The sequence below is a fragment of the Ailuropoda melanoleuca genome, chromosome 5, assembly GCF_002007445.2.
Source record: "Ailuropoda melanoleuca isolate Jingjing chromosome 5, ASM200744v2, whole genome shotgun sequence".
NCBI classification, from domain to species: Eukaryota; Metazoa; Chordata; class Mammalia; order Carnivora; family Ursidae; genus Ailuropoda; species Ailuropoda melanoleuca.
In genome coordinates, this window is record NC_048222.1 from 57,458,536 (window position 1) to 57,484,172 (window position 25,637).

Sequence of the window (25,637 nt, forward strand, 5' to 3'; positions counted from 1 at the left end):
ACACGGTGCATACATGCATGGGAGCGCCCGTGTTCTATTAGTTCCCTGCCATGCAGAAGCGGGGTACAGCAGGGTCAGGCTGGGGAAGCTCTGACTTGATGGGTAAAGTACATTTTAAATTTGGAGTTGCCAAAATACAACAGAGCTTTCCAAGTCTTCAGGAGCAATTTCTGAAATGGCCACAAGATGGGAATAGCACTTTGAGAACATCGCTGGAAATGCCCTTATTTTTCTGAGTTGGGCTGTGTGTGTGTCACAGGGGCACTGTGGGTGTCATTTCATGGGTTTGTGTATCGACCTGTCTCTATGTGATCTGCTATTTTTCTTCTCTCTCTTTTTCTCTCATCCTCTTTCGCTCCTTCCCTTCCACTCCTTCCCTTACCTACTCTATTATTTCACCTTGTTTTTCAAAGATGAACATAACATGACACAGACGCTCACATTTCTATGACTTGTATTCACTAACTAGAACTTTCTGTTCTCTGCTTAAAAGAAGACAACACAACAGAAATAAAAATTCCTCCGTTATCTCCTGGAGCCTAGTGGCCTTGGGTGGATGGAAGCTTCCCTCCCATCCATATTTTGTCTTACTGGCAGCAGGTTTTCTGAAGGAGGCTGGAGACCACAGCAGGCCCTAACAGAGTGGAAATGTGTTTATATCCCTGATAAAGGCCCTCGTGGTGAAGAACTTTCTGAAGGTCAATAGTGATGAGTATTTATTCTAGTGGAAAGGGAGAAGGAATTCTAATAGCCAATGAAAGCGAGGAAGAGGTGAGAGGTGGCGAGATAGGGAAGGTTCTTTGGTGTGAAATTCTGCACCTCCTTCGACCACAGTCTGCGGAGGGCAGGGATGTCACTGACTTCAGCACGAATCTGCATTGACTGTGACTCAGCAGGTAATTATGGGAACTACTCATCCTTCTCTTCTGCACCATGGGCAGGAAACAAATTGATAGAAAGGAAGTTTCAAATATATACATTTATTCCACTTCTGTGGTCACTTTCACCCTGGAAATAAATAGTCATGTTTTTCTACTGCTGAAATAAATGTGGTTTCTCTTGCAATGAATAATTTATTGCCGCAGGAGAAAATTGACTTTACGGTTGGTCAAAAAGGCCATTGCTCAAATGATTCTTTTTCTATTTCAGAAATCACCCCCCTCCCCAACTCACCAAAATAAAGTGGATTACGCTGCCCACTAGGATATAAGGATACATATGAACACAGATTGAGCACTTTTCACGGACTTATTTCATCTTATTGAGACAAACTAACTGTCTGCCTAGGCTTCTTCTAGCTTCCAAGAGTCAACTTACCCGGAGATTTGGCATATGAGGCATGGAAGCAGGAGAAATTAATAAGTGCGTATGAGGCCAGGAAGAAGTTGGAGATGATGGGGGCGATGGTGTTCAGTTCCGCTGTGAACAAAGCAGAAGTGAGCATGTCCGTGTGAGTGATGAGACCAGGGGCTGAACAGCTGTCAGAGCCTGGAAGCTTGACTTTATTTGGAAATTGAAAACATAGCTAGCTTCTGTCAAAGTTTAAGAAGTTAGCGATTTTTCTTTGGGATTGCATTCATTTAAAGATATGTTCTCAGTCAGGGTTTCCATAAAGCAAGGAGCAAGAAAAACCTCCCAATGAGAAAATAGACAATAGACAAGACCTCAACCTAGCAAATATTCAAACGAGAGTGGGTAGAGGGTTTGGCCACTGGACAGATGATAAACTCCCCTGTCGCTCTTCCAGAGGTCCCAAATCCTGCACTCTTTCTCTGCTGTGGATACAAGCGAAAAACTCTGCAGGGCGACAGATTAAATACTGGGGCACCGGAAATGCCTAATTGGAAATCTCTATGTCCAACTTGCTCTCCCTGACTCTCAGAACTCTTGCTAGTCCTTTGCCCTTTTCTTAACATTTCTAGAGAGTTCTACCTCTCAAGGTTTGCCAAAAAAATGTTTACCCCAGTAGCTAAAGATCCAGTATAATTTAATCCTAGCTGAATAGTTTGCTGTATAAGAAATAATTTAGAAGCATTCTCATTTATCAACCTCAGTGATGCAAATGCAGGTGGCAGCTGGGTATGATTCTAGATCATGGATGCCAGCAAGGAAGTAGGCAAAAATAGCCGCCATGAAGCTTGTGCCATGAAGCTCATCTATGTTGTTCTGAGTAATTTTTAAGGATAATATTTAATTTATACAATTTTTTAAACTTTGGCTATTTAATCACATAAATGCATTGTAGGGCAATGATCTAAGGTCTTTATGTCATGGAAACGTTTCTACACATAATCGCTTTTTGTTTAATTTTTTAAAAAATCTACCAAACACAGTCATATTGTTCCCCTCTTCAACCTTGTAGAAATCTTATGAGGATTCAAGCATTCCAGTCACTTTCTGAGTTTATGATGACGAGGAGCCTTTATTGTTTGGCCCCACTGCACTGAGGAAGGCTCTGCCCTTCTAGACAGAGTTACCATGGCCTTGCCTTTTGCTTCTTTTCCTCTGATACGTTCACCAGCAAAGGTGGCACCTTAGGAAGGAACGAGGAATGTGCAGGCTAAAGCTGATAAATGTGCTCTCTACGATTATGCAGCTGTTTGTATATTGCTCAGGGAGAGGGAGCTGAGATGATAGTCTGGGCAAGTGGTTTTCTAACCTCAGTGGTCTACAAATCTCTTGAGAAGCTTGTATACATGCAGATTCCTTATCCCCAGGGACTCGGATTCTACTCCAGGGCTGGGTGTGAAAAACTCAGCACATTAACAAACCCCAAGGGATTCTGATTCTGATATAGGCTGTCAATGGACCACGTTTTGTAAACGACACTTCAATTCTCCTGCTAGCTGTCAGGCCAGGAGATGTAGAGACAGGTGGCAGCTGGGGAAAGCTTTGGAATGAGAGGATACCGGGCAGCTTGGAGGAAGGATTCAGTTGCATTTAGTTGGATGGATTTCCAACATTCAGATTGAAAGAAGAGATTAAAGTCCAAAGTCTACCTCAAGTCCTCAAAGGCCCTCTACACACGAGGATTCCTCCTTTCCTTCTTAAACAGACTTCAATATTCCCAATTGGGATATTAAACAGAAAACAGGTAATTCTTCAAGCTAAAAGGAAAACGCTATCAGTAATCAGAAGAATTCTTTGGCTTTCAGTAAGCACAAGAGAACTACGAACCAATGAGAATGAACGCCATGGCTATCACGAAAGTGAGGAAGTATCCTCTCAGGGGTTCATTGTTTTTCCCATATCCTTTCGCAAAGAACTGCAGGGCTTTGTAGATGTTGTCCTTGCACAGAGCCTAACGGAAAAGAAGAGGAGAAATTCATCATTTATATCTATGCACAGCCATTTTCCCTTAGTGATTCAAACGAGAAGATTCGGAGAAAGATGAAGTGATACACAGCATAGGCACAAGTCAACACTGCACTCTATCATTCTTTGTATTATTTGAATCAACCTCGACTATGTGGTAGACAGCGTTTGAACCAGATGCAAACGTTAAACTGTTTCAGAAAATGATGGAAAATGATTGCTGGTGAGAACGAATATTTCAGCTTGATCCACCATCAGTGGAAACAGACGTAGGGAGAAGCACGTGCTCTTGGCCTCTATCACCTGGAACACTTTGGGTGCGCTGACGAGGGAGGCCAAGGCTGAGGAGAGCGTTGCAGAAAAGATGCCAGCCGTGATGAGGGGGCCGAACCCTGACACCATGCTCATGACCTTGAGAAAAGACGTTCGAGTGAGGAGACTCATCCAACAGACAATTAAAAAACAAACAAACAAAGCCAAAATCTCGTGCAAGTGTTTTCCCTTCCACTTTCCGTGATTTGGAATCTCCTTTATAAGCTAATTGCTTCTGACCAGATTCCCGCCCCTGCTTCATTCTCAAGTTCTTTAGTATTTGTGGGTTTTTTTTTTAAATGGAAATGGCCGTTTTGTCGTTGTTCATAAAAAGAGGAAATGCTCACCACAATACATCCAGAAGATACTGGAAAGACTAAAGAAGGAAATGGTTTCAAGGACTTTGACATTTCCCCCCTTCGTTGTGGGCATATGTTTCTTTGATGATGGGAAATTGTATTGAGCAGAAAGTGGTATTTTAATAAGGTTTGGGGAGGGCTCAGCTGTTTACCAGTCTTTTGAAAAGCTTTTGCCTTTCTTCTTCCTGCACATAAAGCCTTTTCAAACATTCTCTGTGCTCATTAAATATAATTCTTGATCTGAGACATCATGAGATTCTATCAATTTAAGTCATATTTTGGAATAATAACTTCAGCTGAGTTAATTTCACTTTGTTGGTTGTTAAAATAGATGAATGAAGCCTTCATGACAAATTTACCTCTCCCTCCACTCACCAATCATTCGGACAAATTGATGTTTCAAGTTCCAAGTTTTCCCAACTTCCCTTGTTCCATCCCCCTCATTTACCTCCCCGTCTGCCACTCACAATTTCCCTCTTGACCTTGTTTTCCAGGCACGCCGGGACCATATCAGGGGCTTTCCCAAAACTGAGATCCATGCACAAAGTGCATTCCAAATACTAACAATCTAAGTCTCCCCTTTTTGCTACCATGAAATTTTGCACCATTGATTAGAAGATGCAATTTGTCAGGTGATAATCTTTCCCTGGCGATGCAATTCATACAACCGCCTATTCTCTCCCCACCACAGTAAATGTAACCCCAGGATTTGCCGCCCAGTAATGTCTACAGGGCTCCCTTCCGTCATGCATGAATTGTTCCTTGCTGAATTCAAATGGACCAATAATCAATGAGTTTCAAAGTCAGAAGTTTCATTATTCTATGTGTGACATTCTACAAATGAAAACAATAGCAATACACATTTTTTTTTCCTTTCAAACCTGGAAATTGTTCATCAGCCCATATTGACATGGTTCATGTCGACATCTTGAGAAGTCATAGCCCAACCCACAGGCTGCTGAACCATTGCAGTTCATTCCAGAAATGATGGTGTCATTCATGCTCCCGGTGGCGTCTCGGACCACACAGGCCCCTGGGGAAACAACCGTGGCTCATCAGTTCTTTAAAAGGGTTCTGCTCCATGGGGTTTTCTCCCGAAAACATAGCTTACTTTGAGTCTGAGTAGGTCTACTGCCATCCTCTCTTGCCATCCTGGGGACATGGTGCCTGGAGGTTCCCATCCTCAGAGGCTCGAGAGCGCCCCCTCTCTCTGACAGTCTGCCACTTCCACTGCCTTGGGGAGTTTAGGTCCAAGCTCTCACCTACAACTTTGTAATACAGACACTTGGGGGTTGGAACTCTCCATCCCTGACTTTCTGAAATGCTCATGGCAGTGCTCTGCACATAATATTTAAACCATATATCTGGCTTGGGGTTACTGACTAGGTGTTTTTCAGGTAGAAGGATTTATTTCCTCATCTGTGAGAGAACTAAGGGATGGCATTATTGAATTCCGGCAATTAAGAGAACTGAGCCCTTGTTTTCAACTGATGGTAGTCCTTGCATAATTTTTTAAACAGTTATAATTCCACTTTCTATGGAATTTTAAAGGTTTAAATAATAAAGAAAATGGGGATAAAATATTGAGATTTCTTTGGTAATATTAATGGTCAAATAATATTCTATCAAATATCAGTTTATTCCATTACTTTTATCCATTTTGGTATTTGTTATTTTCCATTATAAACATTCTATGATGAACATCTTTGTGCACAATTTTTTCTTCTCTATTTCGAAATATTTCTCTAGGATAGATTCCTAGAAATGGAGTTATGAACTTTATAAAGATCCTTGATATATATATTTTTTTAAACTGACTTTCCTTATGAATTTTGTAACCATAATCTCTGCCACTATGTATTTGATCGGACTACTGAAATATAAGAATATATGTGGCAAATATGTAGGAACTTTTCTGAATTACCTTCAGGATAAGTATTTCACAAACTAAATCCCAACCAATAAAACTGTTCACTTTGCTTTTCAAACTTCGGCTGGTCTGAGTTTTCATTCCTTGCTAATAACTTTTTTTTTTTTTAAAGATTTTATTTATTTATTCGACAGAGATAGAGACAGCCAGCGAGAAAGGAAACACAAGCAGGGGGAGTGGGAGAGGAAGAAGCAGGCTTATAGTGGAGGAGCCTGATGTAGGGCTCGATCCCAGAACGCGGGATCACGCCCTGAGCCGAAGGCAGACGCTTAACCGCTGTGCCACCCAGGCGCCCCTAATAACTTTAAGAGAGGTCCCAGTGACAGGTACTAATGGGAACCCTCAATTTTATCCATGGAATTCATATCCTGTGAATCTGTAAAAGACTTAAAAACAATAGGATCTTTGAGTTGGAAGAGTCATTTAAGATAATCAGTACAGGAATCCTGCTTACATAGCCTTGAGGCCTCCTAGCCTCTGCTTAAACAGTTGAAATTATGAATGTTGGTTACCAAGCAAAACCATCTGTTCCAGATTTTACCTTTTGCATTGTTCATTTATGTTGAGCTGACTTTTTGGAATCATATATTTTGGCTTCTGCATAATACATCTCCCTAAATTTCCATGAAGCCAAGCCATGAGCCATAACTTGCACTAATGACAGGCCATGGACCCCATGACTACTCTCCTCGCCAGGGAAAAATATAGAAATGGAATTTTCCCCCAGGCAAAAACTGGAAGAATCTTTGAAATCAGGTCTATAACTTTACTCATTCCTTCATTTTTGCACTGTATGAGATAGGAAACCATTTGGGAAATTTTCCTTAAGGTGATTTCAATGTCATTTAAAATGTGTCAATTTTCTAAAGTATTGGAATAAAATCTCTTTACATGTAACTAAACTTGGAAATGTCACAGCAATATAGCTAACATTATCCAATTTCCTCAAATAAGAGACAGTGAGAGAAACGAGAATCTAAGTTAACTGTTTTTGCTTTTCTCTCCAGAAACCAAGGTAAGATAAATGCACTTCCCCAATTTCCTTTAAGCAGAGTACAATTGGGATGTGCCCTTCGGTAAAATGGTCATTCGGGCTTCAGCAGTGGGGAGCTATATTCCCTAGTGTGCACAGAAAAGAGTTTTCTTCTCCGAATGTTCCACATTTCTTCCTCTCCTACTATGGCATAAGCAGGAGGTGACCCCCAGCCAGGAGGAGGTGTGGCTGCAGGCAGCAGGTGGAACGAAAGTCAGCTTAGGAACAGCAGGTGCAGCCACGTATTTTCTGCTTCCTGAGCAATGTGGGGGCTGACCACCCACCCTGCTGGCAGCTGGGTCTTGTTCTGATTTCTTGCCAACTGGTGACAGTGACATTTCCATATTAAGGACAGTTGTGCAAGGAGGAGATAGAACCATCAATTCTATGCCTTTCATACATACCTAAGGCTTTTGTTTTTGTTTTTGTTTTGTTTTATTTCTGGCTTCTTTTCTCTTGCTCTGTTTCTCACCTGCCTCCCAGGGCAAGGGAGGTGGATGCTGGGAGTGGTGGCTTCTTTGGCAGTGGGATTATCACCTAGTGTAGCTAAATGGGATTCCCTTTGTGTTCAGGTAGAGTAACAATCCAATGAACTCGACCCTAGCCCTGACCCAGAGACACCTGTATTACAGCTTAACTGCATTCAAACCCCTAAAGCACCCAGGAAGGGAATTAAAAATGTTGTCTTTTGAAAAAACTTTCTACTTATGACGTACCAAAAGCTCACTGGACATGAAGGACAATCAGACTCCTTGTAATTCCGGCATTCTGACACCAGAGACATACAACTTACCTACACAAATAGCAACTCCTATGTAGGCGACGGTGGTGATGAAAATGGCCAGCATGGTTCCTCTGGGGATGGCATCCTGGGGATCCTTTGAAGAAATAACATGGCGGGATGAAGAGACAGGGTGGAGTAAGAAACAGAAATGACTTGGCGCTCTTACCGTATTTCAAATGTTAAGGCTACCCTTCCTGAGGCAGGTTCGGAAGAAAAGATTAAGCAATGGCAAAGTGGTGAGCCTGAGTTCTTTTTGGACAAATAACAGGTGTTCAGGGTAATTAAAGAAATTTCTAGAACTTTGTGCTGAATAGACGAGATCTCTAACTGTCCAGGACAGAGTTCTTATAGAAGAGTAGACCAGTTAGCCCCCTCATTAATGCGTCTCCCTCCCCTTGATCTCCTGTGAATTTCATGCGGTTATATCAAATCTTAAAGTAATTAGGGGAAAGATGCAAACACGCCCTACACGTTGATGCACCTTGAAAATATCTGTGTGTGGGTATAAGTTTTGTACTGAGCTTAGGCTTGCCTTAAAAAAAAAATAACTTTGAAGCAAAAAGGATGATCTGCTAAGTTCTCCAATCCCTCAAATTTCCCATTTGGAATCTAGTTCAGGAATGACTGCAGTGAGAGATATTTGATTTCCATAAGTAGGCATAAAGAAAGAGGCAAATTTAAGCTTATACCAGAAAATGGGCTTTTCTTTTCCTTATGCATGTATATAAATTCACTGGGCTGAGCTCACATCATATATAACATACCATTTTATACCCTAAAATGGGGCTAAATCATAGCATCATCAATTTCCAAGCAGCATAGCTTCTTAATAATTGAATTCAACTTAACAGGGGTTATTAAATGAAGATTTCAGTGTATTCTTGCTTATACAAGACAGTGCTTGGCATATAGTAGGAATCAATAAATATTGAATTGAAGGAGGCACAATCTCAGTAGATATTTGTTCCCCCACCAGAGGACCTGAGATGTATCAATACAAATAAGCAATAAATGCAGTCAAAGTTTGAGCTTTTTTGTTTTTGTTTTTAACTTAAATCTGCTGATCAAATCCATCAGAGAGGCCAACTTATGATAAATTTCCACCCCAACAGCTGGAAATTACTATACAAGCGAATCTGCCCTTAATGGGGGTAAGTCAGCCCTATGGAGCCACTCTGTGGTCATTGATTCCTTCCCACTCTTCTAGGAATATTTGCATATAGGGTGGTTCTGCTGCATTCATAACTAGCCTCCTCTTCCAAACTATTGTCTGCAAAAGTGATTTTGCCTAATGCGTGCAGTTGAACAGCATGTCGAAGGAAGAAGAAGGTAACTGTGGCTGAAATGGGCACCCCTTAATCTCCCAATTCAAGGTATGTTTCAAGTTTTATTTTATTAACTATTTCTTGTGATCTGAGTGAAATGGGAAGATTAAATTAAATGAGAAGAAAGAAATGTATATAAAGATAAGAGGCATTAAGGCGGAAGGCAGTCATGCACCTCAAACATGAAAACTTAGTTTTTCATGTTGCTACAAACTCTGAAATTACTTACTCAGAATTTACAAGAGGGTCAGACTTGACCCAATATAAATTAGGATGTCAGTATCTTAATGTATGATCATATATTCACACCGTCTGCTCTGGGTCCCCTTCCCCTAAACAGAGACCAGGACTCTGACAATTCTTAGGTTTCACTCTAAATGTTAATTTCCATCTCCCCAGCTGTAACCTAAAAATCTAACCTTCCTTCACCTTTCTTTATTAGATGTTATATATTTTTTCTTAAGACAGAATACACAAGCAATCTGTTAGATTATTGTTTTTTGAGCATCAACCACATCCCAATCTTGCATCTTGCACATGATTCTGTTCCTGCTTCTCATGAAATCAGAGGGATTAAGTCTGACTTCGCCTTAGACCATGAGCAACTTGAAGGGAGGACTGAGCTCTTCTTTGCTTCCCCAGTGCCTGGCGTCAGCAGGCATTCTGTAAGTGTTGGCTGAGCTGAACTGATGACTAAGTATCTAATACGAACTTGTTTCTAAGGAAAGAACAATATTCTTTCATTTAAATGTGTGTTTACAGTTTGCAGAACTTTAGATCAGTGACCTCTGACACTTTTCCAAACCTGAAAAGCCGGCAGCTCCACCTCCATAGCTAAGTTTCGTTAAGCAGTGATACTTAACTACTAGAATCATTTTGAACAAGTTACTTAGTTTTCTGAGCCTCCACCTAATCTATTTTATGCCATATCTCAGCTCAAGAATTTAACATAGCACTGTGGTCCCTAATGTGACAAATTGAAATGCCGTTATTCATTCATTCAATAAATATTTATTGAAAGCTTCCTAGCTGTGAGGAGGCATCAGTGAATAGAACCAAAGGCAGGTCCCCACTCTCACGGACTTACATCCCAGGGTAAGCACCTCTTGCTCTGGTCCCACCAATGGAGATTTCCCCTTGTAAGGTCCTTATAAGGTCATCCAGCCTCGTCAGGGCTTCTCCAGGTAAACTGCGAGGGATCCCTTACTGTTTCCTGTATCCTCTTGTCTGACTGTTCTTTTGTCTTCTCTACCTGGAATACCCTTATATTTTCTCACCAATAGTCAGTATTGAGCTTTTGCTCTAAGTTCACACTTCAAAGTAACGTCCCTGAGGAAATCATCCTGGACTTAACAATTATCTGTTTATTATGTTTATCTCACAATTTATTTAGACAGTACATATGATTTTCACTTATACATGTCTCTTCATGGCTCTTACAAATATTTCTTGTCTTCCAAAGTTGATTATGAATGTATTGACATGAAACCTGTGTCTTCTTTTTTGTATACGGTAGGGACTCTTTACTCTCCCCTAATATCCATTCCCACCTTCCTCCTTTTGACACAAGAATTCCCGAAGATTCTAGGCACATGGCTGCCCAGATAGAGACTACATTTCCCAGCCTTCTTTGCAACTAGGCAAGGTCACAGAGACTAAATTCTGGCCAATGGAATGGCAGCAGAAGTAATACATGCAAGCTCCAGGAATTGCTTGCCCTCTATTCCATACTCCTCTTCCTGTGGGCTGGAACATGATCTTGAAGTGACCAGTCACCTTGGACCTTGCAGGTGAGGGCAAATCCCAAGGGAGTGGTAAATCAAGAGAGGTCATATGGGATCCTGGGCTACCATTTGGAGCATACTTTCCTTATTCCACTGCATGGCCTATGAGCTCAGATTTTTATCCACTAGAAAAATAAACTTCTATTTTGTTTAGGTCACTGCTACCAGTCTTTTATAAAACATTCAAACCAATATTCTAACATAGCACTCCTTACAGTACTGAACATAAAGTAATATGAATGCAGTGCTAAATAAATACCAATTAAACGAGTGAATGTATCTCTGAATTTAATGACATAAAAATTCATAGTAAAGTGATTTTTGGGGGGAGTGGGTGAGGTGTTTAGTTTTGCTTTATTTTTCCTGGATGTTATGTGGTTTTGTTCCTTAGGTGTTTAAAAAAAGAAAGGTTGGTGCTGATATTTTTTTCACTGAGCTATATTCATTTTGTTGGAAATGTTATACACTGTTAATATTCTCTATCCTTCCAATATCACTGAATAAAACTTTGGGAAGGACTATCTGAAGTAGAATGGTCTGGCATTAAAAATTTTGGCATTAGAAGAGAGAACTTGTAAATACCAGGGACCCTTCCAGAAATTTTGGTTTTACCATTGGTAGAGAACTATGGTCACTGTTGACCTCTATAGCTCGCGGGGCTCACCAACAGCACCACCGCTTCCCGGGATTACAAAAGCAGAGGAAAACGACGTACCTCTAAGTCTCCCGAGATGTTGGCTCCAGCAAGAATTCCAGTAGCTGCTGGGAAAAAAATGGCAAAGACAGAGAAGAAGCCTTCACCTTTCGTGAAGCTTGGCCCAAAATTTTCCGCAAATATTGATGCTGCAACACAAATAATGAGAATATTATCATGCAGACGTTCTTTACAGAAAAGGAGATACAGTTACCTTTAGCTTCTATCAATGTATCATGTAAGTGGGTCCCTATATTCTAAATGGAATGAATTTGAAGATGCTGGCATACTCTTGATAAGCCTCTTGTCAATATTTGCCAACAGTATATGTATGTAGCTGATCTCTAGAACAGCTTTGAAAAATTTTTTGTGCCAACAGAGACCCAGGCCTCCTGTCTGTTTTGAATCTAGAAGACTGAAAAAAGAAGGAAATGGAGAATTTTTCTCATGACCATGCTGGCGTATTCACAAATATACCACACACACTGCCCTCCACATACACAACTCCTTTCTTATGTGAATAAATACTCTTACCAACACACAGTTTTTCTATGCTTATTTTTTTAAATTGTAGGAGCAACTTGTGGGTGAAACTATCTTAAAATTTTGCTACTTATGTTCTAATTTTCCCACGCCTTTTTTTTTTAATGGACTTTTTTTTTTTTTAAGATTTTATTTATTTATTTGATGGAGAGAGACAGCCAGCAAGAGAGGGAACACAAGCAGGGGGAGTTGGAGAGGAAGAAGCAGGCTTCCCAGCAGAGAAGCCTGATGTGGGGCTCGATCCCACAACGCCGGGATCACGCCCTGAGCCGAAGGCAGACGCTTAATGACTATGCCACCTAGGCGCCCCCAACTTTCCCATTCCTTGCTCCCAGAGATTAGATTTTATTTTATTTTTTTTTAAAGATTTTATTTATTTATTCGACAGAGATAGGGACAGCCAGCGAGAGAGGGAACACAAGCAGGGGGAGTGGGAGAGGAAGAAGCAGGCTCATAGCAGAGGAGCCTGATGTGGGGCTCGATCCCACAATGCCGGGATCACGCCCTGAGCCGAAGGCAGACGCTTAACCGCTGTGCCACCCAGGTGCCCCCAGAGATTAGATTTTAAATTCTATACCAAATTTTCCTCTATAGGAGAATAATAGTAGCAAGGAACTTTAGTCATAAAATAATACTATCCCGTGGGGTCTCAACAAATTACTTAAGTGAGAAGGGAACAATGTAGAAGAAAAACAGAACAGGAGGGAAGAAAAACACGAACAAAAGAATCTGGGATGATGCAAAAACAAGGAAAGAAAATTTAAGGCATCAGAAAAAATACAGTAGGAGCTAGAAGGAGGGAAAAGCACAGAAAGGAAAAGGGTGTTAACATGCAAAGCAAACAAGACAAAATTTACAAAGAAAAAGAATCAGGAAGAAAGAGGTGATCTGATACCAAAAGAAAACAGACAGTAACAACTGAATAAATGATGAAGGGAAATATTTTTTAAATCTCAGCAGTGGATTCTTGAGTAAGCTTGAGTGGAAAACTAGGAAGGTATGCATAGGTGGAGTAGAATGTCATGCTTGGTGACATCCGCTCAGGATGCTACGCCAACTCCTACAATCTCTTGTGCTTGAAAACCGGACAGTGATACTTAACTAAGTAAGGCTAGAGATACTCAAGGTGCAGAAAAGTTTATCGGGGGGCACCTGGCTGGCTCCGGAGGTGGTGTGTATGACTCTTGATCTCCAGATTGTGAGTCTGAGCCCCATGTTGGGTGTAGAGATTACTTAAAAGTAAAATCTTAAAAAAAAAAAAAGAAAAAGAAAAGAAAAGAAAAAGTCTAACAGGAAAATGGCCATGTTTGGCTTTAGTGTTCTCAAGGGTCGAACAAGTTGTACGAACCATGTTCTCTTTCCTTGCATGTACAACTCCGCTTCTACTATTTGATGGAAACAACGATTTGTCCCACCCTTGAAGGTTTTCAAAGCACTTTTGCGTCCACTATTTTATTTACTTCTCGAAAATTCCCTCAGGAAGCTGTTATCACCCACACTTCAGCAGGGAAATCTGAGCCCCAAACATGTTGGGTGACCGGTCTAGCTGCCAAGCATCAGAGTTGAGACTTACTCTGGATCTCCTGAGTCCAAACCCAGGCTCTTCCCTGGATCACACTGGGATTCAAATGGCTGCCTTGGGGGTCAGAGGGGTGGTGATGGAGGCGGGCAGTGGAGAACCATTGATTGCAAAGCAACTCCTTTGTCACACGTACCTTGGTAGTTAAAGAAACCTCTGGACTTCTTCTCATTGTTGGATGGAATGACGGTTCCGATGAAGAAGTTTGCAATAGCAATGAGGAGAATGACCAAAAGTATCACCTGAGCCTGGAATGGCAAAGTAAAAGGAGACCAACTTAGAATTACTTAACAACTTTTTACATAATTACAAAAGTCATGTCCACTGAAAGTCCACTGGACAAAGACTCTATCTGGTTATTCTGATTAAAACTACTACCCAGAGTAAATAATAGTGTATCTTATAGAATGGCATCTTAACAAGCCTTATCTGACCTGAGTGTAGAAGTTACATTTTTAAAGGGAGCACATGCTTGGGGACTTGAATATTCCAAGTACTAGGTGAGTGACTTACTGCAGTGCCCTTAGGAATATAAATGGAGCCCAAAATTTTATCGCGATAGAATTATTTCTTTTCTGGGCAGAGTGCCTATGGATTCCTTCCTTTCCCAGGAAATCCAACAGGAGTTGCATTAATAACACAAGAATTCATAGAGTTCCCATGATGCCTCGTGCACCTGACGTTGGGCCACCAGTGTGCACCCAGCACACGCGGTTTGCGATATTGACCAATCAAATTGTCTTTCTTTATCCCCCTTCTCCCCCTGCGGACATTTCAAGGGTCTATTTCTTGGCATTCCCATATGCTGTTCCCTCTGTAGGGAATGCACTTCTCCCCGCTCTTTACTTAACTATTTCCTTCTTCTCTTCCTTTAAGTCTTAGTCACTTAGACAGGACTTTCTTGACTACTGAATCTAAATAATAACAGCTAACATTCACTGAGGGCTTAACAATAACAGACAGATTTCACTTTACCAGTATTCTTTCAGATGAATAATACCACCAATAACAAAGTAGGTAATATTGTTATCATCATTTTAAAGATAAAGAAACTGAAGCACAGAGAGGTTAGGCAATTTTCTCAAGGTCATACAGATGTAAACCAGATTCAAATCCAGGTGCTGTGGCAACAGAGCTTTAAACCTACCCTTACTGCTATGAAACTACATTGCCTCCTTCCGGGAAAAAAGTCATTATAAGTAGAGTGCCCTTATATTTTATCTGAGTGCCCTGTTTATATCCTTTATAGCACCTTCACAATTTTCCATTCTATATTTACTTGTTTATCTACTTCATCATTATTCATATCCCCATAGACCATATGTTCAACTAGGGGCAGGATTGTGCCTGTTTGGGTCATCACTGAATATCCGGTATCTAGCAGAATGCCCAGCGCATAATAAGCACTGAATTAATTTTTGTTTAATGTGTGAATGCATAATCCACAAATAAACACTGTATAAGAATGTTTCTCATTGCCTCATGGAGGTGGGTGGGTTTGGCCACTTTTCAATCTTTGGTGACCTCTTGAGGTCAAGATACCGTATCTCCAGGCACTTAAAACCAGTTGCAATTATACCAGTCACTGTAGAGGTATAAATCAGATAAAAGACATGCTCCTGTCATTCAGAAATTTACTGTATTCCTACTAGTTAAATCCAGATATTGTCTAGTTCCAGGACTTACTCCTGAAGTACTTCATCTCGGGGGAGAGTGATAGTTTCTGCCTCTATTCCCACTCCCATCACATGTGGGAGAAGCCCATTTCCTATGGGCTTCAGCACCCACAGTCAGCTGGAAAATGGGACACCAGGGGTGGGACTGAGAGACACAGGTTTCTAGCATGGACTGTTGCTATGATCTCAAGGGGCCTGGGTGTGAAGATGGCAGCAACCGTGGTGTCTTTGTCACGATGATGACAGTACAAAGAAGGACAAAGTGCAGGCCCAATCATGTGACACATGAGTGGGGAGTCACGACTGCCTGGACCTTGTGTTTGGAGGGCTTGGGGCTCCCCCAGTGCTAACCTGCAACTTGTGCCATAGCAAGTAATAATAGCAATTCTTTTTGAATATGGGGTTTGTTCTATTCCTGCAATTTGGTCAAGACCCGAGCAGCAGTGGTTGATAACATCATTTTGAGAGAATCACCTTTGCTTCCCATTCCATTCCAGCTACTGAAATTCCTAAAAGGATCACCACTGTGATGGAGCCTATTATCCGGATGTCGTTGGTTGGATCCACCATCATTGAATTGCTCTCCTGGAACAACAACAAAAATCACTAAAATGGTTAGAGACAGAGCTTTTTTTGGTCTGTATGTTGTAGAATTGAACAGTAAGAAGAAATACTGTGCGCTGATGACCATTGGGAATAATAGAAAAAACAGGTGCTCCTAAATCAGAGATTAGCATTATTTTGTCCTATAATAATAGGCCATGGTAGCCAAGGCTAGGAGGTGGAAATTCTAGGTGCTCATTCTAGTCACAGCTTTTAAAGCTATTGTGGCACTGAGGTAAGTATGTGCACATGTAAATACAATGTTTTGTTTCAGAAGAATGACTATTTTTGTGTGTCAAGGGGAATCTCAGAGAAATAAAAATGAGTGGTTTTCAATGTGAATATTGGAAAATAAGCGTTATTCAATTAAACAACAAACTCCATAAACCAGATCACACATTTCTTGAAGATCACATAGCTTATGAACTGTATAATCCACTCCTTTACTCACCTAATTTTCAAATAAAGGTAACTGTTACTAATTGAATTCAGTGAATGCTATCACTACCATGAAAGGAGAAGTTAGTAACCAGCTAGTTAACACACTCACAGACAGACTGACTAGTCGCGCCTAAACTAGGAAATGCTTAGTTTTCTGCAGTGAGTTGCTCCAATGTCTGAACTGTCTTTCCCTTTGGAAATCTGTAACCACAGTAGTAATCTTGCTGCTCGTAATAGCACCCATTACTTATCTTTCGTTTCATATTTTACACAGTATTCCATGTACATTATTTCATCTGTTCAATGCCACATTTCTATGAAACACATAGAACAGTATTATTAGCCCCTATGATAGATTTGAGAAACAACGTTCGGGTGACCAGAGGGACTGGTCCAGAATCTCTCAGGTGATAAACATGAGAGCCAGGATTCTGAGCCAGTTCTGACGCTAAGCCTAGAGCTCCTTCAACTAAATCCAGCTTCCACATTCTACAGAATAAATCTATTTCCTCTCTCATCTTGCCATAATGATATCCCCTCGTGCCCTGAAAAGGCAAAATGAACCAAATTATCTTACTTGGCTGAAGAAAAGAGAAACTTTTAATTACCTTAAGAAGATCTACCACTGTTTCAGCAAATCCCACCACATACATAGCAACAGCCACTGCATTGGCAAAAGCAAAGATCAAGCCTATAGACCCACCGAACTCGGGTCCTAAGCTTCTGGAAATAAGGTAGTAGGCCCCACCTAAAACAAAAAAATGAACATGCTTTACTCTGAGGAACTGCTAAGGGAACTGCATAAGTTCTACGACCAAATAATTTTGCATAATTTTTATTCTGATAAAAAATTGCAACTTCCTAATAATTTTAAGAATCTTGTATCACTTTAATGAATAAGTTAGCCAGCCTTTCTTTGTACTCTGAGAACTATAATAAAACACAATAGAATTACCCTGACTTAGTAACTTCTGATTTATGGAAGCCCAATTGTGTACAAATGTTTCAAATAAGACTACAGCAAACTTTACCAAAACAAAATGCTTTGCCTTCTAAAAAAAAAAACTCAGTGGTGAGTTCAAATCAATAACGTAACCAAAGTAAAATTTTATATTTGAAATTTCCAGGAACAGGCGGGCCTAGGCAGAAGCTGAAGTAGGTGAAATTTATCATTGCCATCCTAACTTCCTTTCTGGTATACTTTTCTGGTATATATTTGCTGCATAAAAAGTTATCTCTATACAGGGCCACGGGCTGGCGCAGTTGATTGAGCGCCGACTTTTGGTTTCGGCTCAGGTCCTGGTCTCAGGGTCCTGGGATTGAGCCCCACATTGGCCTCTGCTTTCAGCTCAGAGTCTGCTAAAGTTTCTCTCTCCCTCTTCCCCTCCCCTCCAAATAAATAAATAAATCTTAAAAAAGAAAAGGTATCCGTATAGTGCTACATTATTATTCACTCTATAAATTGGAATTGGTTCTCTATGTTTTTAGCTCAAGAAGGCATGATTATTGCCAAATACTCATATGTGTATGGGGGTGGCAAATGGAAGAAAGGTAGGGAGGGTTTGGAGCAATTGCTTCTCCTTTGGACTTTGAGAAGATAGTTCTATACGTGGCCGTGAATTTCTTTCTGTGCACATGAAAGACTGAGCCGCCCTGGTTACTCCTAGACGGTAGTGAGAGCAGGTAAAAAAGCCTGGGTGTTGAGAGGCCTAGGTAGCTAGACGCTGTGCCAGACCACAGGAAACTAATGACTTCCTGTACTGAGCGAGTCCTAGAGGTGGGCAGAATTGGTAGGGGAATGACACTAAACAACCCATCTCAAACAAAACAAAACAAAACACCTATCTTTACTGAAAAGGAATTTCCCCCACTGTAGTAACTCCTTGGGTTAAAGGGTCAAAGCTCTCCTTAGAAATGTAACAATTATCTGGGTGGAGCAAATCCCCATTATCTCCTTTGTCCAGAAGACATTAACCAAATTAGCTAGCCAGTTACTCGGCTTGGTCAAAATGAGAGAGGGACAGGGGAAGCTGTGAGAGGAGGTGTGTTTGTGGGGGAAGGGTGCTCTTAGAAGGCCCTGGGTAGGGAAACCTGGATAAGGTACCCAAGTTGTGGCCCCAGGAGCCAAAGGGAATGGGAGAGGGAAGATGGGAATTGGAGCAACAATGATAAACCTCACCCTCTCCATTTTCAGCCTAGGCCTGCTTATTCCTGGATGATTTAAAAGTTATTCTTTGTTCTGTTTAGTTGTTTCTATTTTCTTTTAAAGGATCTTCTCAGGCCTGTGGGCCACTGGGAACATCGTGTTGGGGTGAACTCTGAGGGCTTACTAAGTGGGAAATGTCAGCTGGGGTGCTGAGTGGGCCTGGGAGAGGGCCAGCAGGGCCCAGCCAAGGCAAAAAGAAACCATATATTTTACTTTAATTATTTATGCCTTCTTTCTAGACACCTGGTCACTCTCCATAAACATGTTTAATCACAGGAAACAGGTCAAAGAAAACCTTCTGGAGATCGCTTAATTTTAATTGAGAGAATTTTGCCTTGATGTTTAAATTTGGGTTAGTTCATTTTGCTTTAAGGCTTTGGGGACTAGTCATGAATATGCAAATTTTACTTCCCATATTAAACCAACTATAGACATTACTCTGTAACCCAAGCCTGTAGTCATAAGTAAATGAACCGACTTACCTCCTCTTACTACTCCGTTTGTGCAAATAGCGGACATAGAAATACCTGTGAGTGTTGTCACCACCACACTCAGGCCAATGATGATGACTCCGAGACCTGCAAAATCCCCCAAGAAAGGTGTTTGGCTCCGGTACTTCAAGAAGTCACCAGCCCTTGAGGAGGCCGAGGAGGCAGCAGTCTGAGTCTTGTCACAGAAGGGTCAGTCTCCCCATGAAAAACCTGAAATGTTCTAAAAGATCCCAGTCCATGAAGGTCTCGGAAACACACCTGAAATGTACTAAACTTTAAAACTGAAGCCACGTCCAGGAATTATTTCCCCAGAGACACCAGCAAGGGGCTTGCAGACTGGCCTGAAAAAGAAACATTCCCCGGAGGAATGTGAACACCTGCAAACCATGAGCTGCCATGTGCCCGAGATGGCCATTAGAGGCGATCCCACAGCTGAGCGGCGCGGAACAGGACTGAACTCACGGTACCTGCGGTTTCCTTCTGCATTCGGCTCACTTACACAGTTTACCAGGCGTCAAGAACAGGGGGCTGCCTGCTTGCTCCAGTCAAAAAGAAGTATATAAAAGCTTTTCCTACCCGTGGCAAGCGATGAGGGCATTAGGTATCTTAGAAATGTTACCTCCACGAACAAACCCGTTAGTCGCTATTGCAGACGTTGACAACCCAGTAATAGAAGTTACCATGGTGGAAAGAAGAATTATGAGAACTCCAAGACCTGTTAGCAATGAAAGATAAAAGATAGTACGTTTTACTTTTCTTACTTGGACTCCCTATTGCTGCAAACTATACTGCCCCTGATTTAAGTTTTCACGTCCATGCCTTGGGCCCCAGTGGGGTTGCTCTGTGCTTGGGAGAAACAGGTTTGCCTGGCATAAAGATCAAGTCCGAGGCCTGCTCATTATGATGAAGGACGGTTTCCAAAAGTAAACACAATCTAAAATGCGGCCCTGGAAAGGAAAAGTTGACTTAGGCGGGTGTCCTGGGAGAGAAACTACCCTGGCTGTGAAAAGAGAAAACATGACATTTGACCTTCTCTCTTGCTTGAGAGGAACCTGCATGAGAAAGTTGGGGGTTTGACAAAGGTTAAATTCTTCCCCATTTTTCTTGCATCTCTCTTGCCTGGAGGAGAAAAAAAGGAACCAACTTGGATTACCTTTGAAAGCACTCCAGAAAGGTCAGTGGTGAACTACCAGCCTGTGTTGTCTTTACCTTACAAACGATCGTGCGGGTCACAAGTTTAATTACCTCCTCTGACATATCCATTTGTGGCAATAGCAGAGGTGGATAAACCAGTGATACCAGTCACTGTCACGGCTAAGCCGATGATAATCACACCAAGACCTCAATTGAGAGAGGAAAAATAAAGGCAGTTAAACAGTGGAACAATCCATTAGATCGTTTACATAAAAGCCGGCAAATCTAGGGTAATCACCAAAGGACCACATTGGAATTAACAAGTTGACCTGGAAATCACCAGAGTAACTGCTCAGCTTTGAAGTTTTCTGCCTTTAGCAGCACAGATCCTAGAAACCGAATAGCTAAGATGTGCAGTGAGAATTTCCCACAACTGAACGATGGCTGGTCAAAATTCAATGGGAACCCCATTTTTTATGCTGTTCTAGACACCTACAAACATAATAATTGGCCCATACAATTCCAAGTGGCTCATATAACCGGAGAGTAAATGTTCATCCTTCCATGTAAATATCTTTTTATGACCATTTGGTTGTGTGGGAGTGGAAAATGACATACAATATAACAAATTGTTCATCTGGTAGGTACGTAAAGTGGGAAGAATCAAATGGAACTACATTCATTTATTGGCTACGTGACCTCTGGCAAATTACTTATTCTCTGAGCCAAAAATGGCAATGGAATTAGAAAGAATACATGTGTAAAGTGGCTAGCATAGTGAGTAGAACGCGGGTACACAGGGAGTGGCCCTGCATTTTGGTCCATGTCCACAATAGTTATAAGCGTTGTTGTTTATTGAAAGCCTACTATACATCCAGCCAGGTGTCAGGTAGCAAGAGAAATGCAAGGAACAAATAAAACGAAATGAAAAAAGCTGCCCTCGAGGATTCTACAGGGCAGAAGGTCAATGATTCTAGGAGGGAGAAAGTGATAACCTGGAATTCAGAGAAAGGCAAGGCTGCTTTCAGCTTCAGGAAACACAGTCAGGAGGATACTGCAGGCTAGAATCTGCCACCCAAAATGTACCACTTTAGTAGAAAAATTAGTGTGAGCTACAGGCAACAGGAAAAAAAAGGAGATACTTCCCCCTATTTGCCTAAAAACTAGACATAAGTTCGTAAAGTGGCTCCACTTTCCTCTATACCAGGAAGGACAGAAGTTAATCATCAGAGCCAACTCTAGACCGTTATCAGCTGGAGTCACACCACAGGAACCTACACGACACACTTTACTTCTTTTCTGTTAGTCCCCCCACGTTAGTCTGCCTTTCCGCGATCTGCCAGCCTAGAAACTCAGTCCTTTCCTTTTGTCTTGTGACTTTTCTAAAAAAGTCTTGTTCTCTTGTTAAAATGCTGCGTAAGCCCACTCCTTTGAATCACTCATCACCGAGTCTTCTCAGGTGTATACATGATGTGTAAAGTTAATAAGCTTCCGATCGTTTTTCTCTTGTTAGGCTGTCTGTTGTCAGTGTTACAGAAAGAAGCTTGGGGTCACAAGCACTGAAATCACCCTGGCTGTAGCCAGAATGGTCTCCCCTGGGTCTGTTTGGTGTGCTCCCCCAGATCAAGTAGATGCTTCATAACTGTTGTTGGCAGGCTCTCTTGTTCCAGGGATAATTAGAACAGTAGTCGTCCACGAGAGGCTGTGATCTCTCTGGCCATGCCCTGGGAGAAGGGGAAGTGGAAGGAGAGGAAGGACAGACAGAAATGGAAACAAGGCACTGGAGGCTACCTCTCTTGATGCTCCCAGCTGTATCCTGGCTCTAAAAGAAGTCTCGAGGCTATTTTACAGTTTGAAGGGCAGTAGGAAGAGGCTAAATGTAGGCATGAGACGAAACTTGGACCGTAGTGCTTCAGTCCCTACAGACACTTAAAGTTTGGTGTTGTAAGAAAAAGTTGCACTAAATTCTTCGCATCTATTGCAGGCATCCTGTGGTGAACATCACGTCTACGTCACCATGTGGCCTTAGTTCTTTGCACCCTTACAGGTAATTTCCTCTTTTGCACACTATTTCGCTTCTGATTTTGTTTTGAGGACATTCGATGTCAAATGTTTAGCTCATCCCAGGAACTATACAGAACCATACAGTTTGCGTTTCAGGACATTAAACCTACTCTGATTATTTCCCTACCCTTATTTTCCCTTTGCTTCTTTTTTCCCAACAATTATTTGTTCTTTTGCATCATATATATTTCTGTAAACCATTTGAAATCCTGGGACGAAGTTTTTATACATTTAAACAGCAAGAGATTTGCTTTTCTCTCATAATCAAACATAAAATCCCAGGGTAAGAGGCAGCTTCGAGAACATTTAGTTTATAGTTTTCTCCAAGCAAGGTTCTTGAACCACCTACTTCGGGAAAGACCTGAAGTGTTTATTAAAAATGCCCAGACCCACTGAGTTGGAATCTTTCAAAGTGAATGCTAGGACTCTGTGGTTTTGTCACCAACTTCCCAGGTCATTCTTAGGTACCCCACAGTCTGAAGACTACTGCACCAGTCCTAGCCTATCTCAGTTTGTGTCTGCCTAGACAGCAAGGTTCTTTACCTTTATCTTCAAAGAATTGATTGGGAAACAATCCAGCTCCTTCATTTTCAGTTGAGAAAATGAAACTCATGGAGTGTAAATGACTTGCTTTAGGTCATACCTGTTTCATACCCTTCTTCCATGCCTAATGTTTATTAGAAACTATCTTGCCCCAGCCAAAGTCTCCGAGACAGAGAAGGACAAGTCAATGGCATTAGTGGCTTATTCTACCATTTGCTTTTGGGGAAAAAAATAGCCCAAACTCACAGCCTTAGAATGGTTACCCAAGGGCTGTAGCTACTGTGACTCATGGTTCCAGCTTCCTCCTGGCTTTGTTCCCAGGATCTCCTCTTGAAAGTGTATTCAGGTTTTTTCCCCAAACTATCCGCACAACAGGGAGAAACTACTTGGATTTGCTTCTTTTCTTACCCAATAAGGGGACTCCAAATAGGACCCAGAAGGTGACTTAACTCATTTAGCTTTAAGTTCACAGCAAAGGCCAGTAAAACTGAGCAAGGGTGGTAATAAGTTTCTACAACTCACTAAAGGCTGCTTTCTGAGAACTAAAACAATAGCGACAAACCAACCTTCATTCAAAGGAAAACCCGCTAGACACCCATTGAAAGTAGGGTATGACTACTTAAATAAAACGTCCTTATTAAAACAATACTGATGTCTGAAAGTATAATGTGGCTTAGCAGAAGATAGGGGTCTTCGTATTTTGCGATTTTGCAATAAGCACGAACCTGAGAAGAATAATGTAAGATCTGATTAAAGTTCAGATTATTGCCCAAACACATGGATGTTAAATAAGTTGCATTAGAAAGAATTACTCTTGCCCTTGGCTACATTCACACCTCCAAACAAAGTAATGTTGCTTGATGATCTCAATAAGTTACTAAACTGCCCTTAAAAAACTAATTTTGCATGAAACCCTAGAGCAAACACTTGGCAATATTAAGATGCAGATTTTCCATGGAACAGCATATACTTATTTTGGACCCTGCGGCTATGAGCATTCATTTGATACGCATCATAAAGCTGGCAAGCAGCCTTTTGTCAACAACCCAGCAGTTGCCAAACAGGAAACGTGGACAAACGTGGACAAACTATGGGAACTGGTTCCCCTGTTTGAATTTACAGATCAGCCTTTCTTGTTGCAAGTTAGTCTTCTGGTGATGCTGCATATGTTTTGAGGGGCAAAGGCAATAAATAATCACCAAGTACCTTTAAATGTGAATTGAGATACATTCTGGAGCAGTATCTAAGAGCACATCTGAACCTCTACGTTCTTGATACTAATGATTTATAAGGTCTTCTCCGAAAGTGGATCTATCATGTATTTCCCGTATATAGAGTAGAACATCATTAATTTTGATCACATTAAATCAGGCACTTTGATAAAATTCAAATAGATTTTTCATATAAATTTTGCCAATATACTCTCGATAAAGGAAAGGTTTGCCACAGGAAATGATATCTTAAATAAAATATCATCTTTAAAAACATCAAATAATCACTCAAAATAACTGCAACATCATGCATTTTCCATTAGAAAAATTAGTAATAGTTATATATGTTATCTTAGTCATTTTATCTATTATTTTTAAGCCTCTATCTGGCAATATTTTATTAACCTTTGTTTTCTTACCACCGGTACGTGAAAGTAACACAATTATTCTCTTTGGAAAATGTTCAACTCATTCAGCATTAGTCCAGTCACATTGTTACCACTTTCCCCACAAGCTATTTTTGTTGAGCGAAATTTTGCCAATAATCATAAGGGGGGATGCACAAATGTCAGTATGTCCCCAAATATGAATAGTACTATTCGTATATATTCATATGTTCATATTTATATATGAATATATATCTATCTATATTTCTGTACATCTAAAATGCAATGAAAAGATAGAAATATTTGCTTGAGCATTTATCTGGTTACCTAGCGAGCTGGAAAATTCCAGTCTCCCACAAGTTAACGCCTCACCTTTCCTCTCTGACAAACACTGTCAAAGAGGCAAAGTAAAAGAGCCGGAGGGCAGATTATTTCTGTGACCTTCATCTCACCTTCAGCATTAATGGTCAAAACAAGTTGCTTATGGAGTTTATCGTTGACATTGAAAACTATAGACAGGGCGTGGGGAAACACGCTTACCAATTCCAGCCTCTCCAACGATCCAGGACAGGCGAATGAACAGCATCACACCCCAGATGTTCAGCATGCATCTTACCTGTGGGTTGACGGAGCATTGAAAGGGACGTGAGACATGACAATGGGACAAAACCCAGCCCTCTCCGTAACTCTGCTCTCCAGGCTTTGCTAACACGAGTGCGCGAGGACTCTGAACGGACGGATTCCATTTGGAAACATAGGAGCTTTCTCACCAGCACACCTTTCACCCATCCAAACTTCACGGCACCGGCTTTATCCTCCCCTTCCTTGGGTTCAGCTTCTTCATCTCCAGGCATCCCATCACCGTTAGCGACCCTGTCAGCCGAACCAGGCGCCACGGCTATGTTCTGCATTTTTACAGGTAGTAAAAACAATATTTGGTCAACACAGGGACCCATAAAACTTTCAAAGGCAAATCAAAACAATTGACATCAAATTTTAGACACACTAAAAAAAAAAGAAACATCTTCTAGCCTTTGAATAAGGTAATTATTTTTTTGCTCCGGGGAGCTGATGGGTTCGTTTTGTGAGTGATTTCAGGCCCAGCAAGACTGCTAGGGTGGTAAAGGAGCTTGGGCAGTTCCTCTACTGGTGAAAATATTACCTAAAAGAAATCGGTTAGATTTGGGTACATTTAGAATACAAAAAAAAAACAAAGGAGAGAAA

The 25,637-nt window shown here is 41.2% G+C and overlaps 1 protein-coding gene across 2 annotated transcripts in view; it reads right to left on the minus strand.

The window, feature by feature from the left end:
- SLC12A1 (solute carrier family 12 member 1) overlaps positions 1–25,637 on the minus strand; it is an 82,704-nt gene that overhangs the window by 46,372 nt on the left and 10,695 nt on the right. Inside the window, exons 2-13 of one of the 2 annotated variants that reach the window (XM_002917549.3) lie at positions 25,184–25,318; positions 24,954–25,029; positions 19,067–19,162; positions 16,987–17,126; positions 15,809–15,919; positions 13,795–13,906; positions 11,558–11,685; positions 7,743–7,827; positions 4,868–5,019; positions 3,619–3,726; positions 3,178–3,301; positions 1,318–1,419 (exon numbers count right to left, since the gene is read on the minus strand). In XM_002917549.3, the coding sequence (XP_002917595.1) occupies positions 1,318–1,419; positions 3,178–3,301; positions 3,619–3,726; positions 4,868–5,019; positions 7,743–7,827; positions 11,558–11,685; positions 13,795–13,906; positions 15,809–15,919; positions 16,987–17,126; positions 19,067–19,162; positions 24,954–25,029; positions 25,184–25,318 (1,369 nt within the window). Of the gene's footprint in view, positions 1–1,317; positions 1,420–3,177; positions 3,302–3,618; positions 3,727–4,867; positions 5,020–7,742; positions 7,828–11,557; positions 11,686–13,794; positions 13,907–15,808; positions 15,920–16,986; positions 17,127–19,066; positions 19,163–19,694; positions 19,791–24,953; positions 25,030–25,183; positions 25,319–25,637 lie in introns of both variants that reach the window. The other variant, XM_002917551.3, reaches the window with a different exon arrangement.